Source organism: Cinclus cinclus, chromosome 1 (assembly GCF_963662255.1).
Source record: "Cinclus cinclus chromosome 1, bCinCin1.1, whole genome shotgun sequence".
NCBI classification, from domain to species: domain Eukaryota; kingdom Metazoa; phylum Chordata; class Aves; order Passeriformes; family Cinclidae; genus Cinclus; species Cinclus cinclus.
Window position 1 is genome coordinate 47,794,451 of NC_085046.1, and position 17,448 is coordinate 47,811,898.

The following is a 17,448-nucleotide window of genomic DNA, read 5'->3' on the forward strand; positions in this document are numbered from 1 at the left end:
AAGGGGTGGGGGGGGGAGAGAGAGGAGGGAAACCCTGCAAGATTCAAACAGCCAGAAGAGGAAGTGGAAGGCTGGGCCTCGGCTCATTTCCCCTGCGGAGTTTGGATGAGAAGGGCGATCGCCGTCTCTGTCCCATCCCTGCCATCCCAGCGCCGGGAACCATCCTCACTGCTGTCAAACCCTGCACTGCTGCCTTCTCACTGTAAACTACCACCATCCAGCACTCTGCTGAGCATCGAGACCGACACGGTGAGCGGAGGGCTCTCTCCATCTCTCTCTCCCCCTGGGACAGCGCTGCCATCACCCCCAGCCCTCCTGCAGCTCTGCGGGACCTGCCCGCCCCCAGCACCAGGAACTGCAGCTCAGGGAAAAGGTGCCTGCAGCCAGAAAGGACTGGGACTGAGTTACTGTTCTATTTGTGGGTAATGTCATAGTTATTGTTCTTGTTTGTTTTATTAGATATACTAGTAAAGAACTGTTATTCCTACCCCCATATCTTTGCCTGAGAGCTCCCTTAATTTCAGAATCATAATAATCAGAAGGATCCCATTTTTCAATCCAAAGGGAAGCTTCTGCTTTCCTTAGCAAACACCTGTCTTTCAAACCAGGACAGATTTTGGCGCCCAATGTGGGGCCCGAGGGCATTGAGAGAAAAGGGTGAAAAAGGAATAACAGTTCTTGAGTTACCTCCGTTTTGTGTTAGGTGGCATCATGTTGTCCAGCTTACCGTGGTTTGGGCTCCATGTGGCCACAGCTTTATCTCTCCCATTTGCAATCCCTTACTTGAACATGGGTCCTATAACTCAGGCTGCTGTAACTATTATCCAGTTCCTTTTGTGGGCTGATAACGTGAGAAATTCATGGATTTTTAACTTCCTCTGGAAGGTGGGCACATGGATTCCGAGCTATCACACTCTAACTGTATGTTTTTGGGGTTACTTTAATAATGGTACATACTGTGAGGATATGACACCAGGGAAAATTTTGTCCCAACCCCTTACACAGTTTTTTGGGTCTGCTCCACCAGCTTTTCAGGGGTTCAAATCTCTTCTAAGTAGTAATGATATCATACAGTGGCTGACATTGCTAATAGGCCTTGTAAACCTGTTCTATTTAACATTCCGAGATGAGGGGAGATTGACTTGGATGACAACCCTGATACGTCCCCCAAGGAATAGGGATCCTGCCCCAGAGCCTGGCCCTGCCCCAGAGCCTGGCTCTGCCCCAGAGACTAAGGACTCTACCCCAGAGCCTGACCCTGCCCCAGAGACTAAGGATTCTCCCCCAGAGACTAAGGATTCTCCCCCAGAGACTAAGGATTCTCCCCCAGAGACTAAGGATTCTCCCCCAGAGACTAAGGATTCTCCCCCAGAGACTAAGGATTCTCCCCCAGAGACTAAGGATTCTCCCCCAGAGACTAAGGATTCTCCCCCAGAGACTAAGGATTCACCCCAGAGACTAAGGATTCTGCCCTAGAGACTAAGGATGCTGCCCCAGAGGCTAAGGATGTTGCCCCTGAGCCTGATTCTGCCCCAGAGCTCACCTCAGAAAGGAACCATCCAGTGTGCGTGGGGTTTCTAGTGAAGGAGATAGGCCAAATGCTGAAGGAGTACCTTTCCCCAGCTCTTGAGAAACTCTCCCCCTGCCTTAAAGAGGGAGAACCTGATGGTGCAGCAGTGGAACCCACAAATGTTACATCTCTCCAGGCTCCAGCTGAACTGCAAGGGCACTCACAGTCAGCAGCAGTTGCCCCCGTGGAAACTAGAAAGTCTAAGGTGAAAACAAAGCACCTAGATAATAATGATCAGAAAGCAGGGCCCTCACAACCAGCAGGGGAGCCAGAGGTTGAGATCGTCATGGAGTCCCTGTCATACGAGAGTCTCCGTAATCTGCGTAAAGACGTTGTAAGAAGGGGCCGTGAGGCTTTTACAATGTGGTTACTGCGGGTCTGGGACCTTATGGGTACAGGTGTGCAGCTGGATGGTACTGAGGCAAGGAATTTGGGACCCCTGACCCAGGACTCAGGTGTGGATCACATATTCGTAAGGGAACCAGGCCCCCTTTCCCTCTGGGAGTGGCTTTTAATGAGTGTAAGAGAGAGGTTTGTCCATAGAGAGAGAATGCGGGAGCACCACCATAGAATGCGCTGGAAGACCGCTGAGGAGGGGATCCAACAGCTGAGAGAAGTGGCAATACTGGAGGTACTCTTTGGGAGGGGTGGATAACATGACAATGACCCCGACAAGGTCAGGTGCACAGGGCAGATATTGTGGAATCTGGCACACCTGGGGCCATCTCAATAAACCACATTCATTGCAGCCATTAATGCTGACACCAACCACGAGACAGTGGGTTCTGTTGCCAATAAGCTCAGATACTTTGAGAGTATAATGAGTGGCCCAATGCAGGCTCAGGTCTCTGCCGTGATTAGGGAACTCAGAGAGGAATTCAAGGAGGAGATAAGAAGGGTGAGGGAGGAGATGAGGAAGGTCAGTGCAGCACCAGTGCGAGTCACAGATGCCAGAGTTAGAGCCCAACGTCCCCCAGCTAGGGAGAGAGGGTACACCCCACCAGCTGACCTGTGGTTCTTTCTGCATGACCATGGGAAAGGCTTGAGAAGGTGGGATGGGAAACCACTTCTGCCCTGGCAGCACGGGTGCGTCAACTCAGGGAGGGAAACACTAACCAAGGGAGCTCCACTAAAGTGAAGGTAGCCTCAACTTCCCATAACCAAGATGCAGGGTATTACGAAAGGGAGGATGATTTGTCAGAACCCCTTGAGGGAACCTCCAATATGTATGCCCAGGAAGGAAATAATAACCAGTGCTAGAGGGGCCCTGCCTCTAGCCAGGGAGAGGCACGGGAAAACTGGGTCTTTTGGACGGTGTGGATCTGATGGCCTGGCACATCAGAGCCACAAAAACATAGGGCGTTAGTTGATACTGGTTCACAGTGCACCCTAATACCATCAGAACATGTGGGGGAAGAACCTGTTTCTATTGCTGGGGTGACAGGGGGATCACAGGAATTGACTTTGGTGGAGGCTGAGGTGAGCCTGACTGGGAAAGAGTGGCAGAAGCATCCAATTGTGACTGGCCCAGAGGCACCGTGTATTCTAGGCATAGACTTCCTGAGGAATGGCTATTACAAAGACCCAAAGGGACTCAGGTGGGCTTTTGGAATAGCTGCTGTAGAGGCAGAAAACATTAAGCAATTGAACACCTTGCTTGGACTGTCAGAGAACCCATCTGTAGTGGGACTCCTGAAGGTGAAGGAGCAGCAAGTGCCAATTGCCACCTCGACAGTGCACCACAGGCAGTACAGGACAAATCGAGATGCCGTGATCCCCATCCACAAGATGATCTGGGAGCTGGAGGGCCAAAGGGTGGTCAGCAAAACCCACTCACCCTTCAACAGCCCCATCTGGCCTGTGCGTAAGTCTGACAGAGAATGGAGATTGACTGTGGACTATCGTGCATTGAATGAAGTGACTCCACCGCTGAGTGCTGCCGTGCCAGACATGCTGGAACTTGAGTACAAGCTGGAGTCCAAGGCAGCAAAGTGGTATGCCACCATTGACATTGCCAGTTCATTTTTCTCCATTCCTCTGGCAGCAGAGTGCTGGCCTCAGTTTGCTTTCACGTGGAGGGGCGTCAAGTACACCTGGAACCAACTGCTCCAGGGGTGGAAACACAGCCCCACCATCTGCCATGGACTGATCCAGGCTGCACTGGAAAAGGGTGAAGCTCCAGAACATCTACAATACATCAACGCCAACATTGTGTGGGGGAACACGGCAATGCAAGTATTTGAGAAAGGAGAAAAGATCATCCAGATTCTGCTGGGAGCCGGTTTCGCCATCAAGAGGAGCAAAGTCAAAGGTCCTGCCCGAGAGATCCAGTTCCTGGGAGTAAAGTGGCAAGACAGGTGGCGCCAAATCCCCACTGAGGTCATCAAGAACACCGCGATGTCTCCACCATCCAACAAGAAGGAAGCACAAGCTTTCCTAGGTGCTATAGGTTTTGGAGAATGCACATTCCTGAGTACAGCCAGATCGTGAGCCCTCTCTACCTGGTCACCCGCAAGAAGAACGAATTCCACTGGGGCCCTGAGCAGCAGCAAGCTTTTGCCCAGATCAAGCAGGAGATCGCTCATGCTGTAGCCCTCGGCCCAGTCAGGATGGGACCAGAGGTGAAGAATGTGCTCTACTCTGCAGCCGGGAACAAGGGCTTGTCCTGGAGCCTTTGGCAGAAGGTACCTGGTGAGACCCGAGGCCAACCTCTGGGATTCTGGAGCTGAAGTTACCGAGGGTCTGAAGCCAACTACACCCCAACAGAGAAGGAGATCTTGGCTGCTTATGAAGGTTCAAGCTGCTTCAGAGGTGATTGGCACAGAAGCACAGCTCCTCCTGGCACCCTGACTACCAGTGCTGGGGTGGATGTTTAAAGGGAAGGTCCCCTTTACTCACCACGCCACCGATGCCACATGGAGCAAGTGGATCGCCCTCATCACACAGCGCGCCTGTATCGGAAACCCAAATCTCCCTGGGATTTTGGAAATAATTACAAACTGGCCAGAAGGTGAAAATTTTGGTCTTGCCGATGAAGAGGAGCAAGAACAAGTGACCCGGGCTGTTGAAGCCCCGCCATACAACCAACTGCCAGCAGATGAAACTCGCTACGCTCTTTTCACTGACGGTTCCTGTCGCATCGTGGGGGTGAACCGGAAGTGGAAAGCAGCTGTATGGAGCCCTACACGACAGGTTGCACAAGCTACTGAAGGAGAAGGTGGATCAAGTCAACTTGCTGAACTCAAAGCCGTTCAGCTGGCCCTGGACATTGCTGAAAGAGAGAAGTTGCCAAAGCTCTACCTTTACACTGATTCATGGATGGTAGCCAATGCTCTGTGGGGCTGGCTGGAAAGATGGAAAAAAGCTAACTGGCAACATAGGGGAAAACCAATCTGGGCTGCTGATGAGTGGAAAGACATTGCCACTCGGGTAGAGAAGCTACCCGTAAAGGTCCATCATGTAGATGCCCATGGGCCCAAGAGTCGAGCTAATGAGGAGCACCGACACAATGAGCAAGTAGATCAGGCTGCAAGGATAGAGGTGTCACAGATAGACTTAGACTGGCAGCACAAGGGAGAATTGTTCCTGGCTCGATGGGCCCACGATGCTTCAGGTCATCAAGGCAGAGATGCTACCTATAAGTGGGCACGAGACCGAGGGGTGGATCTCACCATGGACAGTATTTCCCAGGTTATCCATGACTGTGAGATGTGTGCTGCCATCAAGCAAGCCAAGCGAGTGAAGCCCCTCTGGTATGGGGGGCGGTGGTCCAAATATAAGCATGGGGAGGCCTGGCAGATTGACTACATCACACTGCCTCAGACACGCCAAGGCAAGCGCTACGTGCTGACCATGGTGGAAGCAACCACTGGATGGTTGGAGACCTACCCTGTGCCTCACGCCACTGCCCACAACACCATCCTGGGCCTGGAAAAGCAAGTCCTTTGGAGACATGGTACCCCTGAGAGAATTGAGTCAGACAATGGGACTCATTTCAAGAACAGCCTCATAGACACCTGGGCCAGAGAACACGGCATCGAGTGGGTGTACCACATTCCTTATCACGCACCAGCGGCTGGGAAAGTGGAACGGTGCAATGGGCTGCTTAAAACCACCTTGAAGGCACTGGGTGGGGGGACTTTCAAGAACTGGGATATTAATCTACCAAAGGCCACATGGTTTGTGAACACCCGAGGTTCCACTAATTGAGCAGGCCCTGCCCAGTCTGAGCCCTTGAGAACACCAGATGGGGACAAGGTTCCAGTGATGCATATGAGAGGTAGGCTCGGAAAAACTGTTTGGGTGAACTCTGCCTCCAGCAAAGACAATCCAATTCGTGGGGTGGTTTTTGCTCAAGGGCCAGGTTGTACCTGGTGGATCATGCAAAGGGATGGAAAGACCAGATGCATACCCCAAGGAGACCTTGTTTTAGGGTGAACTACCTACAATACTGTGCCTGTATCTGTAACTGTATGGATGTCTATAATTTGAAGATTTTAATTTGATTTGGCATGATGGTAGGGGAAAATTCGGGGTGGATAATGTTGAGGGTTAATTCTCTCCCTTTTTCCCTCTGTGGAATTTTCCCCATTGTCATGCTAAGATACCTGTTGACTGGGCCCTGGTGACAAGGGGGAGGGGATGGGGGGGAAGAGGGGAATCCGGCGAGATTCAAACAGCCAGAAGAGGAAGCGGAAGGCTGGGCCTCGCCCCATTTCTCCCGCGGAGTTCGGACGAGAAGGACAATCGCCGCTGGTGTCCCATACCTGCAGTCCCAGCGTCGGGAAACCACTATCAGACCCTGTCCGGCTGTCTTCTCGCTGTGAACTACCACCATCCAGCATTCTGCTGAGCACCGGGACCGACACCGTGAGCGGAGAGCTCTCTCTCCATCTCCCTCTCTCCCCCTGGGACAGTGCTGCCATCACCCCCAGCCCTCCTGCAGCTCTGCGGGACCTGCCCGCCCCCAGCACCGGGAACTGCAGCTCAGGGAAAAGGGGCCTGCAGCCAGAAAGGACTGGGACTGAGTTACTGTTTTGTTTGTGGGTAATGTCATAGTTATTGTTCTTGTTTGTTTTGTTAGATATACTAGTAAAGAACTGTTATTCCTACCCCCATATCTTTGCCTGAGAGCTCCCTTAATTTCAAAATCATAATAATCGGGAGGATCCCATTTTTCAATCCAAAGGGAAGCTTCTGCTTTCCTCAGCAAACACCTGTCTTTCAAACCAGGACACATGGGCATGAACACCTTCCACTAGACCAGACTGCTCAAAGTCCCATCTAAGCTGGCTTTGAACATTGCCAGGAGTGGGGCACCCATAGCTTCACTGAGCAACCTGTTCCAGTGCCTTACCACCCTCATCGTAAAGAATTTCTATATTTCTTACCATTTATTTCCTGACAGGAACTTCAGAAGATGTTAGCTGTAGGCTACACAGTACTTCTGCTTGGCATTAACTGGCTGGCAAGTTAAGGTTTGTTGACATATGAATGTGAGACTCACTAGCTGAGAGCAAAATGAATCTGTTAACTGCAGAATTAAGACAATACTTAACACACTTAATGTGAGAATCTTTGTTCAGTCCTTTGCATGCAGCCCGGTTGCAGGCCTGTAATAAATCCATTGACCTCACGGTTTGTTAGTTTTCTCAAGGTTTGCAGGCTTTGAAGAAACAGGACTCCTTTCCTGTTCTCAGATGGTGTGTGCTTTCTCTCGTGCTTCCCAGGAATTTTCTTTATCGTTAGGCTTTGCTGTTTCTCACAAAGTTTTAAGTCATATTGGTGGAATATATTAGAATCTTCCATTTGGCTGTTGCAGTTCTGATGGTACTTTGATCGTGATAATTTCAAATTGGTGCTTTTTCAATTATTGTATTTCAGTTAGATGCCTGACAGAGTGAGCAAAAGTAATTCTGATGGTAATATAAAGGAAATTAATTTGTATCTCCTCACAGGCTTGTTTTTAGAGATAGCAGAAGAATTAGTGAATGGATATATGAAGGCATGTCTTGGTTGAGTATCATTAGGCAGGTGTGCTGTGCTAATGCTTGCACAGTGCCTCCACACTTGCAATGAAGTGTGGCAACACAGCAGAAGACCCATGCAGAGTGTCTTGGCCAAGTATCTTCCAGCAAAGCAAAATGCCTCATTGAGACAGGAAAAATGCACAGGCTTTATAAAGCAGTGCAGCCCTTTTTTTTGTTGAATTGGCCCAACCTATCTTACCTGTTCTTGTGGGTTTGTTGTACACATGGAAGGCTGAAAGAATCAAGATGAAAAATCCCTAAGTACTGATTCTGCTTTGCAAAACTTAGTAAATGTAGCTGACAATTTGAACTTCCCCTGCTGCTGCTACATTCTCCCTGTAATCTATTGTATTTTGATTTGATAACTGTGCTCAAAATGTATTTCTTGCCAGTCAAAATTTGGCATGAGGTATTAGAAAAAGAAATTATTTGTAAATGATGGAAGCATGTGTGAAGACTGCTATTTAAAAAGATGACTGGCACAAATGGAGAAGTTTTGTCTGAATGCTGTTACCAACCATCTTCTCATGTCCTGATCCTTCTGGCATATTGTCTCAATTTCCATCTGAGCTTCCTCTACACACCTCCAGAGTATCCTATATTATACCCTATAATATACCCCTTGTAGACTCTGTTTCATGTTCCTTAGTCCTAGCTTAGATCATACTTTTAAAAGTTCAGCTGGCTTCTGCTCAAGCTGTGCTTTTTCAGAATCCCAGAATCATCGAGGTTGGAAGAGACCTTCAAGATCAGCCCAGCACCACCATAATCACCCCTAAACCCCAAGTGCCACATCCAGATGCCTCTTGAACACTTCCAGAGGTGGTGACTCCATCATCGCCCTGGGCAACCTTATTCCAGTGCTAACCACTCTTTCAGTCAATTTTTTTTCCCTGATATCTGATCTGAATCTCTGCTGACACAAAGCCATTTCTTCTTCTTTTGCCTGGGAGATGATGAAAGAGACCAGCCCTCAACTGGGTACAGCCTCCTTTCAGAAAGCTGTAGAGAGCAGTGAGGTCTCTCTTCAGCCTCATTTTTTTTCCAGGCCAAACAATCACAGTTCCTTCAGCCTCTCCTCGTCAGATTTGTGCTCCAGAACCTTTCACCAGCTCCATTTCCTTTTTATGGACATACTCCAGCACCACAATGTTTTTCCTGTAGTGAGTGGCTCAGAACAGAGCACAGGACTTGTGATGTGGCCTCACCATTGCCAAGTACAGAGGGACCATTGCCACCCTGGTCCTGCAGGCCACACTATTCCTGTCATCAGTTTGTTGGGAGTGAGTCCACCAAGATGATTAGAGGGATGGAGCACCTCTCCTGTGAGGCAAGGCTAAGAGAATTGCAATTGTTCAGCCTGGAAAAGAGAAGACTTTGTGGTGATGTAATTGTGGCCTTCCGGAACCTGAAAGGAGCCCACAGGAAAGATGGTGAGAGACTTTTTACAAGAGCACATGATGACAGGACAGGGGGGATGGATTCAGTCTGAAAGACAGTAGGTTTAGATGAGATACCAGGAAGAAATTCTTTACTCAGAGGGTGCTGAAGCACTGAACAGGCTGTCCAGAGAAGTTGTGGATGCCCTATCCCTGGAAGTGTTTGAGGTTGAATGGAGTTCTGACCAGCCTGGTGTAGTGAAAGGTGTCCCTGCCTGCAGCTGGGGGTTGATGATAGATGGTATTTAAGGTCCCTTCCAACCCAAGCTATTCTGTGAAAATCTATGGAATATATAGTTCTATTTTACTGTGGCTACGTCTTGGTTGTTTTTCTTCTGATTCTTGTCATGACATTACAGAAGATACTGAGAAAGTAATGTGTATGTAAAAATAATGTGTTGTAATTGTTCTCTTTTCTACCAGACTTCTGAGTTGTATGGTGTCCTGGTTTACAATAGAAGATACATATTCTATTACCATCTGAGAAGGGTGATCATCCTTATCTCTGTGGGAAGTATCTTCTGTTAATGGGCCATTGAGTCCTACTGTATAACTGATAAGATTGCATCATCCCATTGGGAGATGCTCCAGCCAGGAGGACGAGCCAAGCCTTTCCTACCTAGTTAAAAACTGAGGTTTAGAACACCGAAGGCAGACTTTTTCCACTGGATGCCAGAGGAAGAACCAGATTTTTTTCCACATCATCGCTGGACCCTTTGGAGGAAAACTGCACGAGCACCCTGACTGACAGGGTATCAGGTTGTATTCTGACATTGTCAGTGGTTTTATTTTTATTATTGCATGTATTTTGTTTTTCCTTTTTTTTTCTCTTCCCTATTAAGAATTGTATTACTGACTTGAAGTCTCACTGGTTTTGCTTTTCAAACCAGTACATATGGTCATGGTGAGAAGCTGTAGGAAGTAGCCAAGTTAGTGAAGTGGCTGATATCCATTTGGAGTGAAGGCTGAGTCCATTGGACTGTATCTGCTGCATGCTGTTATCAGACTATGTATCAAAGCAAGTGAGTAACACCTACAGCTAAAATGAAACAATGATGGCTTTTATCAGAGAACTGACAGCTAGACCTTTTTTTAAATTAAAAAAAATATCCCAACAGCTCAGGTCAGATCATCACCTTGCACATGCCAATAAAGCACTCTTTTAGAAATGTTGTAAACACTCACTTTGATCACCCATGCCTGATAGTGGTGGAAACCTAATATAATTGTTCTTTTCTTGAGGAAAAAGTGTGATTGATATGGGTATTTTGTAACCTGAATAAACCAGTTTTAAAAAAGGTACAGTGTTTTTTTCCGCCATCTTAGTGTGGAGCAACAATTTCATTGTGTGTAGCAGAGTCATGAGTCAGCCTTCCAATTGCATATTGCCACTCCAAAGAGGAAAAAACTTCAGGATTTGTTTCTTTAAGTGTGCTTTTTTATCATTTCAGCAAAGAACCATCTCTTCAGATGGTTACTGGCTTGGAGGCCAGAGCTGAAGGACAGGATCAATCAGAAAGACGAGATGGACAGACCTTGCTGCATATTGTGGCCTCTTCCAGTGAATATGTGCAGAAATGCAGTAAATACTTTTTTTGTGTGTGTATGTACTGTTTTGTTTTCATATGAAAAAATCTGTAATGGAAGAAAGTTTCAGACCCCGATGTTAACTATTTCATGCTAAGGAAGGAAATGAAAAAGTGTCTGAATGTAGACTTGTAGTGTGGCAACAGATATTTAAATATTCCAAGAATTCCTATTTAAGTTTGTATGCCTGATGTGTGACCATTTTTTTTGTTCTTTGGTTTGTCTGGTTAGGATTTTCTCACAAGTGTCCTAGTTTGAAAGACAGGTATTTGCTAAGAAAGGCAGAAGCCTCCCTTTGAACATGAAGAGTGTGATCCCTCCTCCCTACCAATTATTATAATTTTGGAATTAAGGGAGCTCTCAGGCAAAGGTATGAGGATAGGAATAACAGTTCTTTACTAATATATCGAACAAGACAAAGAAAAACAACAGCAGCTATGAAATTAGCCACAAACAGAACAGTAACTCAGTCCCAGTCCTTTTGACTGCAGGCAGCTTTTCCTTGAGCTGCAGCTCCCGGTGCTGGGAGCAGGCAGGTCCCGCAGAGCTGCAGGAGCGCTGGGGGAGATGGCAGCGCCATCCCACATGGGAGAGAGAGATGGGGAGACCCCTCTGCTCATGATGTCGGTCACAGTGCTCAGCAGAGTGCTGGATGAGGGCAGGTTAAAGCAAGAAGGCAGCAGTGCAGGATCTGACAGCAGTAAGGATGGTTCCCGGCACTAGGATGGCAGGGATGGGACAGAGGCTGCGATCGTCCTTCTCATCCAAACTCCGCGGGCGAATATGAGCTGATCCAGTGCCTTCTGTCTCGTCTTCTGGCTGTTTGAATCTCACAGGGTTTCCCTCTTCCCTCCCCTCCCCCCTTCCCCGTGTCATTAGGGCCTAATGAACAGGTATCTTAGCATGACAATGGGGAAAATTCCACAGAGGGAAAAGGGAAAGAACCAACCCCCAACAACAAGTATGCTTCAGTTTTTAGAATCATTGAAGTTGCCTTTTGAATTTTGTTGTGCCCTTAAAATCACATTAGACCACCTGGGAGCCTGAAACAAAGAGTTTTAACGTTCCTATTAACAATTTTGACTCAAAATTGTGAACATAATGGGAATTCATTTGCCACAGACATGCTCAACAAAACAAGAATTTTCAGTCATTTATATACAGTATAGCATCCAACATTTTTTTGTAGACACTCCCAAAAGCCTATCCAATTTATTGCATTATGGTATTTTGTTCCTCTTAATTACCATGAGAACATCTCATCTTTTTTTTTCTAATGAATAACCTAGGTTTTATCCAGTTAAACAGTGCTTTATTGAATTTGCTGTCCTGGTTAGACAGTTACTATTGACTAAGTTTTTTGGGGTGTATAAAGCCTATGAAGTGGCTCCCTTACTGCATGTTATAAATGTTTGTCACACACACTGACTCAGAGCCAATTGTACATCAACAAGTGGAATTTGTTAAGCAAGCGGTAACAAGCAAAAGCAGCGCTGGGAGGCCGGGAGTTAGCACTCCACCAATGGCACACACGTTCCTCTCTCAGTCGTTTGGATTTTATACATCTTGTTTCTGGTATACGTGTCCCTTTACAATCGTGTCTGCCCTTGCACTGTCTGTTGCTAGGTGGTCGTACTTTGCCCTCTGGTGGTCGTTGGAATGAAGAAGACTCCTCTTCCTTGCAGCTGTATCTTGACCTATGAACCTCTGCCTAATCAGTAGAACCTTTTTACACATTGCACAATGGATACCGAAGTACAGTTAACTAGCTCAGCTAAAACTAATTATGTCAAGACATTCTTATGGGCTACGGGTGCATGACTTCTTCTCTCTCAAATCCAGTTCTATTTCCTGTTATTTTATTGAACTCCTGGTAGTCCTTTTATTTCAATGTACAATTCTTATGTTGTTTTTATTATACTGCACCTGCAAGTTTTCTGGGGTGTATAGGCCTTTGGATCCTTAACTCTCTCAAGATATCTTTCTTGTTCTATGGCATTTAATTGATCTCTAGTTATAGGACAGCATTAAACAATCCTTTAGTGAATTTTGCTCTTCAGCTATTGATTAAATTTTCTAAGGGGTATGGGTCCTTTGAGCTTCTTTCTGCAGGTTGGTGAGGTAATTTATCAGGGTTTTCTACTGCCACAGCCAGCACAGATCTAAATTAAAACCAGCTAAAATAACAGTTGAACATTCCTTAACTAAGTAAACATAGTTCATTACAAAACTTTTAAAGGACCACAAAATTCCTGGCTAACTAAGATATAGCTTACTGTGAGGCCTCTCCTGTTCTTTTAAATAGGTGGAAATTTAAGGTCTAGATAGCAGTGTGCCTTGTCAGAAGAGGAGAACTAAATGCTTTCCTTCACAGTTTCTGTGGGACTTCTTTTATCTTGCCCTGGCTTTTTTTCTTGTATTTCTTACTCTACCCACGAGGTGGCAACAGGAGACAAACATCAATACCAATATAACCTCAGACTTTTGGATGCTTAAAGTTTATTTGGTAATATTCATATGGTATTTATAACATAGAGAGCACATATTTTTAAAATATATTTATTTATTAACGTTTATGTCTTTATATATTATATAATATTCAAAAACATGTGTCATTATATGTATCTATTAAAGTTTATTTCTTTATATATATAATAAGTATTATAAATCATAAAATCACAGAATCATTAAGTTTGGAAAAGGCCTCTGAGATCTTCAAGCCAAATCTTTGACTGACTCTACCCTCTCAACTTGTGCCACTGGAAGAATTTAGATTTTTTTAAAGTTAAAATTATGCCAGAAATTGTGCTAGGTAATTAAAAATAAAAGAAAAAAAGAAAACAGAAAAAACCTCCTGAACAGTGTGAATTATTCTTTCTCCAATTTTTTTAATGTATTTCTTTAGGACAAACAGAAGATGTGATCATGCTCCTGAATTTTGGTGTTGATCCCACTGTTCCAGATGCATGGTCAAGATATGTCATAGATACCTTGAAAAAGAAGAAAAATTTTGATGCTCTAAAAGAAGTCAGCAAGCACATTGAGAAACGCGCTTCCTCTGGGAAACAGACAGGTACTACATGCGTGTGTGCTTTTCCTGTTTTAAAATTATAATCGCTAGGTACAAAATAATTTTATTTCAAATAAGTAATTGTGGGTGTGTTTATGTAAATTTCCCTGTGAGCTGTCACTGTGATCTCCTGCTAGTCAATAGTGAACATTTTGTCCTTGCTTGAAAGCAACTGCTGTCCAGGTGATGTTCAGATCAAGCTTGGCATAAATCAGAATTTTTAGGCTACAGCTCAGTTTTCATGTGTGTATTGTTTATAAGTTTATTGGTGAACACTGGGTTTCATTGTGCTTGCATCTTATGGCTTCTGACAAAGAAATTCCACAGGTTTTTTTTTCTTTACTGTGGAGATCTCTGCTGTTGAGAAGGTTGTAGCACAGTTGTTCTCCATTAGAAGGCTAACACCAGTATCTGTGGTAATAATGGCTGAATAATGGTTGGTATTTGGTTGCACTGTCTTTTGTGGCCAGGGTTTCTTTGGCTTTTGGGTTTTTTTGGTGATGCACAGCCCTCAACAGTTTTCTAAACTTGGTGCAAATGAGAGGCTGGACAGTAAGCCTCTGCTTTACAGGTATTCTGAGATAAGTTCTTCTTTCTAGAAAGATGACCAACCTTGTCTCTCTCTTTGTCCTAAGAGATGAAGCTACTGTTTTGTTTGGTCTTTCATGTATCTGAATTCCTTAAAGCATTTAGGAAATCCAAGCCAAGTTTTTCTGTGTTTGTTTAAGGGCATTTATTGGGACATTATTTAAAATCTGCTAATTCCCATTACATAAATATCTCTTAAACTTGTAGATAACATTTTGGTGTGGTATATATTTTTGGCTTTTTAGTTTTAAGAGGACAAATTCTTTTATCCAAAAAGTTCTTTTATGGCTGTATTTTTTTAGTGGAACTGGGGAGTCAGACAAGCTCATTAAAAGTGTATGCTGCAAACATTACTGGGTTTAGTCATCTACTCTAGAAATTCTAAACAATTATATAATTGCAGCATTTTCCTGCCTGCATACAGAAGCTGTTTCAGTTTTCAGCGTAGTGAATTACGGTAGATGGAGTCATGGTTTCAAACTCAGCTGCCAACTAAGTACCAAGCAGCAGTTCACTCACTTTGTTGTCCCTCCCATAGTGGGTTGAGATAAGAACAGTCTAAAAATTGGAATAAAGTAAATTACTACCACTCCTATTACTATTATTATTAGTAGTAGTATTAGTATTGTTGGGAAAAGGAGAGAGAGAGAGAGGAATAAAACCCAAGAAACACAAGTGATGCACATTGCAATTGCTCACTCCACACTAACTCATGCCCAACCCATCCTCAAGCAGCAACAATCCCTTCATGGCTACTTCCCCATAGTTTATATAATGAACATGACATTCTGTGGTATGGGATATCCCTTTGGCCAGTTCAGGCCAGCTATCCTGGCCATGCTCCCTCCCACCTTCTTGTGCACCTTCTCACTGGGAGAGCATTGGATGTGGAAAATTGCTTGTGTCAGGGTAAGCCATGCTCAGCAACAACCAAAACATCTCTGTACTATCAACAGTATCCTCATCCTACATTCAGAGCATGGCATTGTACCATTGTAGCAAGAAGACAAATAATTATCCCAGACAAAGCCAGGAGAAGGGTGTATTTGATGAAAGTATCAAATTTCCTTAGGGATCAGAAATCCATCACAGGACTGGCATTGGCAGCAAGAATTTCAACCATCTGTTTTTAATCTGCCACTACACATTTCTTAGAGTCCTGGTATGCAATGCCAGGAATGCAAAACATGCAATGCATGTCTTGCTCTAAAACATGCTGGCAAGGAAGTGGATTTTCAGCTTCTGTAATGTTTTGCAGGAGAGAATCAAAGTGCCACAGCTGATACAGATTCTTTCCATGATGTTCTGGAACTGTTTGTCCAGTTATATAGGTGTGAAAATGGAGCACATAATAAAAATGTATTGAAGGAAGATGCAATTAAGCATCTGAAGTTCTGAAATGGTTGTCTTCTGTAAAAGGTGCAGTGAGTTCCCATTTCTCCCTTTCACAAAACTTAATTGCTGTGAAAAATGTGTTTGGTGCTAACATAAACTTTATTGTCCTTTTACCCTTCCTTCTCTATCTATTTCTGTAACTTTTATGACTGGAACAATGTGATTTTAATTATGTTTAATGTTGTGATTTGCACTTAGAAACAGTGGAATATACACACAAATTCATGATATGTCAAAATATTCAAACTTACTTGTCTGACAGCATAAGGATGTAAAGATATATTTTGCTGTTCCATACTTTCAATTAAACAAGTTAATTATTCTGGAATTAGTTTACAGTGAGTTGGATTTCATTATATGACTTTGAGTGAGTTATGTTGTCTTGACTGTCTTGCAGAAATCCCTGAAGAAACCTCATGCAACATCTCCAGTGCCTGTGCTAACAGCTTCATAAAAACAGTTGCTGGGGAAGCAAATGAGGCACAAAGTTTTGCTGCTTCTAACAGGGAAAGCTAGTGCAGAAAATCCATCACGTGGAAGACTCTTCAAAACCTGCAGTCTTTCAGATGTTGACATTGGCAACATTATCCAACAGTTTGAAAGACTGGATGCGCAAGTGCACCTCATAAGATGCTTGCTTGAGCGAGGAGGTGAAAAGCTGCAATATTAATGTGCTATAAGAGATACAGTATGCTATTTTACATGTTGGGAGCAAGATAGTCTCAGAAATACCAGCAGATGGGGTTTTTTGTGGCTCTGTGTTAAGTGCAGCAGCTTGTTGGAGTACAATGCTTTGGCTTCATCTGCTGTGTGGGACATGGCAAAGCTAGTAAGGCTACATGGGTGGAAGATGTTTATCAAATGAAATTCATCTGCTGCGATTAGTAACAGACCAAGGACTAACATTGCTCCTGCACCTGTAGTTTCTTTTGGGCCTTAATGTCTGTCTTTGGGCCTTAATGTCTTAATCTCTGTCTTCAGTCACAATATTATCCTGGTAGAAAGTGTAAGTCACAGCCTTTGAGTTCAGTCTGCTGTTATGCTACAAGTAATGGACTACTTAATTGATGACCATATGTCTTTCTTTTTTAACTAGTGTAGACATCATCATACTTCTTGTTTTGCATGAGCTTACTCCTAGGATCCCTCTGGCATATTTCATTTAATCTTATAGCTTGACATTAGCTATAACCTGCGGACACATGGTCCTGTTGAAGCCTTATGAATGACAGAGGAGCAAGGAAGCCTCTTGTTTCACTGACTGACTGACTGAAAAAAGATCTGTTCTGGCCTTGATGTTGTCCTGTCAGAACAGGAGTGGTTGCTCAGGTTAATGGGAGACAAAGGGAAATTATGAAGATCCTCTTAGTCAAAAAGTGTTTTAACAGATACATGTGAAAAGCTGGCAAAAAATAGCCCTGTCACCTGCCTGGCAATCAGCATCTGACTGCATCTGTTCAGAGCTGTTAGTAGTTAGCAGATTGGTGTATTAGATTTAAACCCTGATATTTTCCTGCCCTTCACACCAGCTCTGCCTGATGGTATTGGGACCAGCTCTGAAATACCACTGAAAATATGCCTCAGAAAGAATAATTTTGACATGGCATATTTGCTGCTGACCAAAGGCGTAGACCCTTGAAACCTATCTGTTTCACAAGGAGATACTCCTTTGCATGCTGCAGTTTTCATCTGTTTGAATAATAAAGATAAGGCTTTTGCTGTTGAAAACATCTCCATTCCTTACCTGCCCATTCTGCTGCTGCAGGCCAG

The 17,448-nt window shown here is 44.6% G+C and overlaps 1 protein-coding gene across 1 annotated transcript in view; it reads left to right on the forward strand.

Annotated features, from left to right (window-relative positions):
• The window catches only part of TRANK1 (tetratricopeptide repeat and ankyrin repeat containing 1), a 59,990-nt gene that overhangs the window by 17,774 nt on the left and 24,768 nt on the right, over positions 1–17,448 (forward strand). Inside the window, 11 exon segments of the mRNA XM_062497420.1 lie at positions 9,462–9,469; positions 9,929–9,992; positions 9,994–10,060; positions 10,490–10,558; positions 10,561–10,620; positions 13,531–13,698; positions 15,542–15,666; positions 15,669–15,702; positions 16,076–16,131; positions 16,133–16,328; positions 17,208–17,382. Of these exon segments, the coding sequence (XP_062353404.1) occupies positions 9,462–9,469; positions 9,929–9,992; positions 9,994–10,060; positions 10,490–10,558; positions 10,561–10,620; positions 13,531–13,698; positions 15,542–15,666; positions 15,669–15,702; positions 16,076–16,131; positions 16,133–16,328; positions 17,208–17,382 (1,022 nt within the window).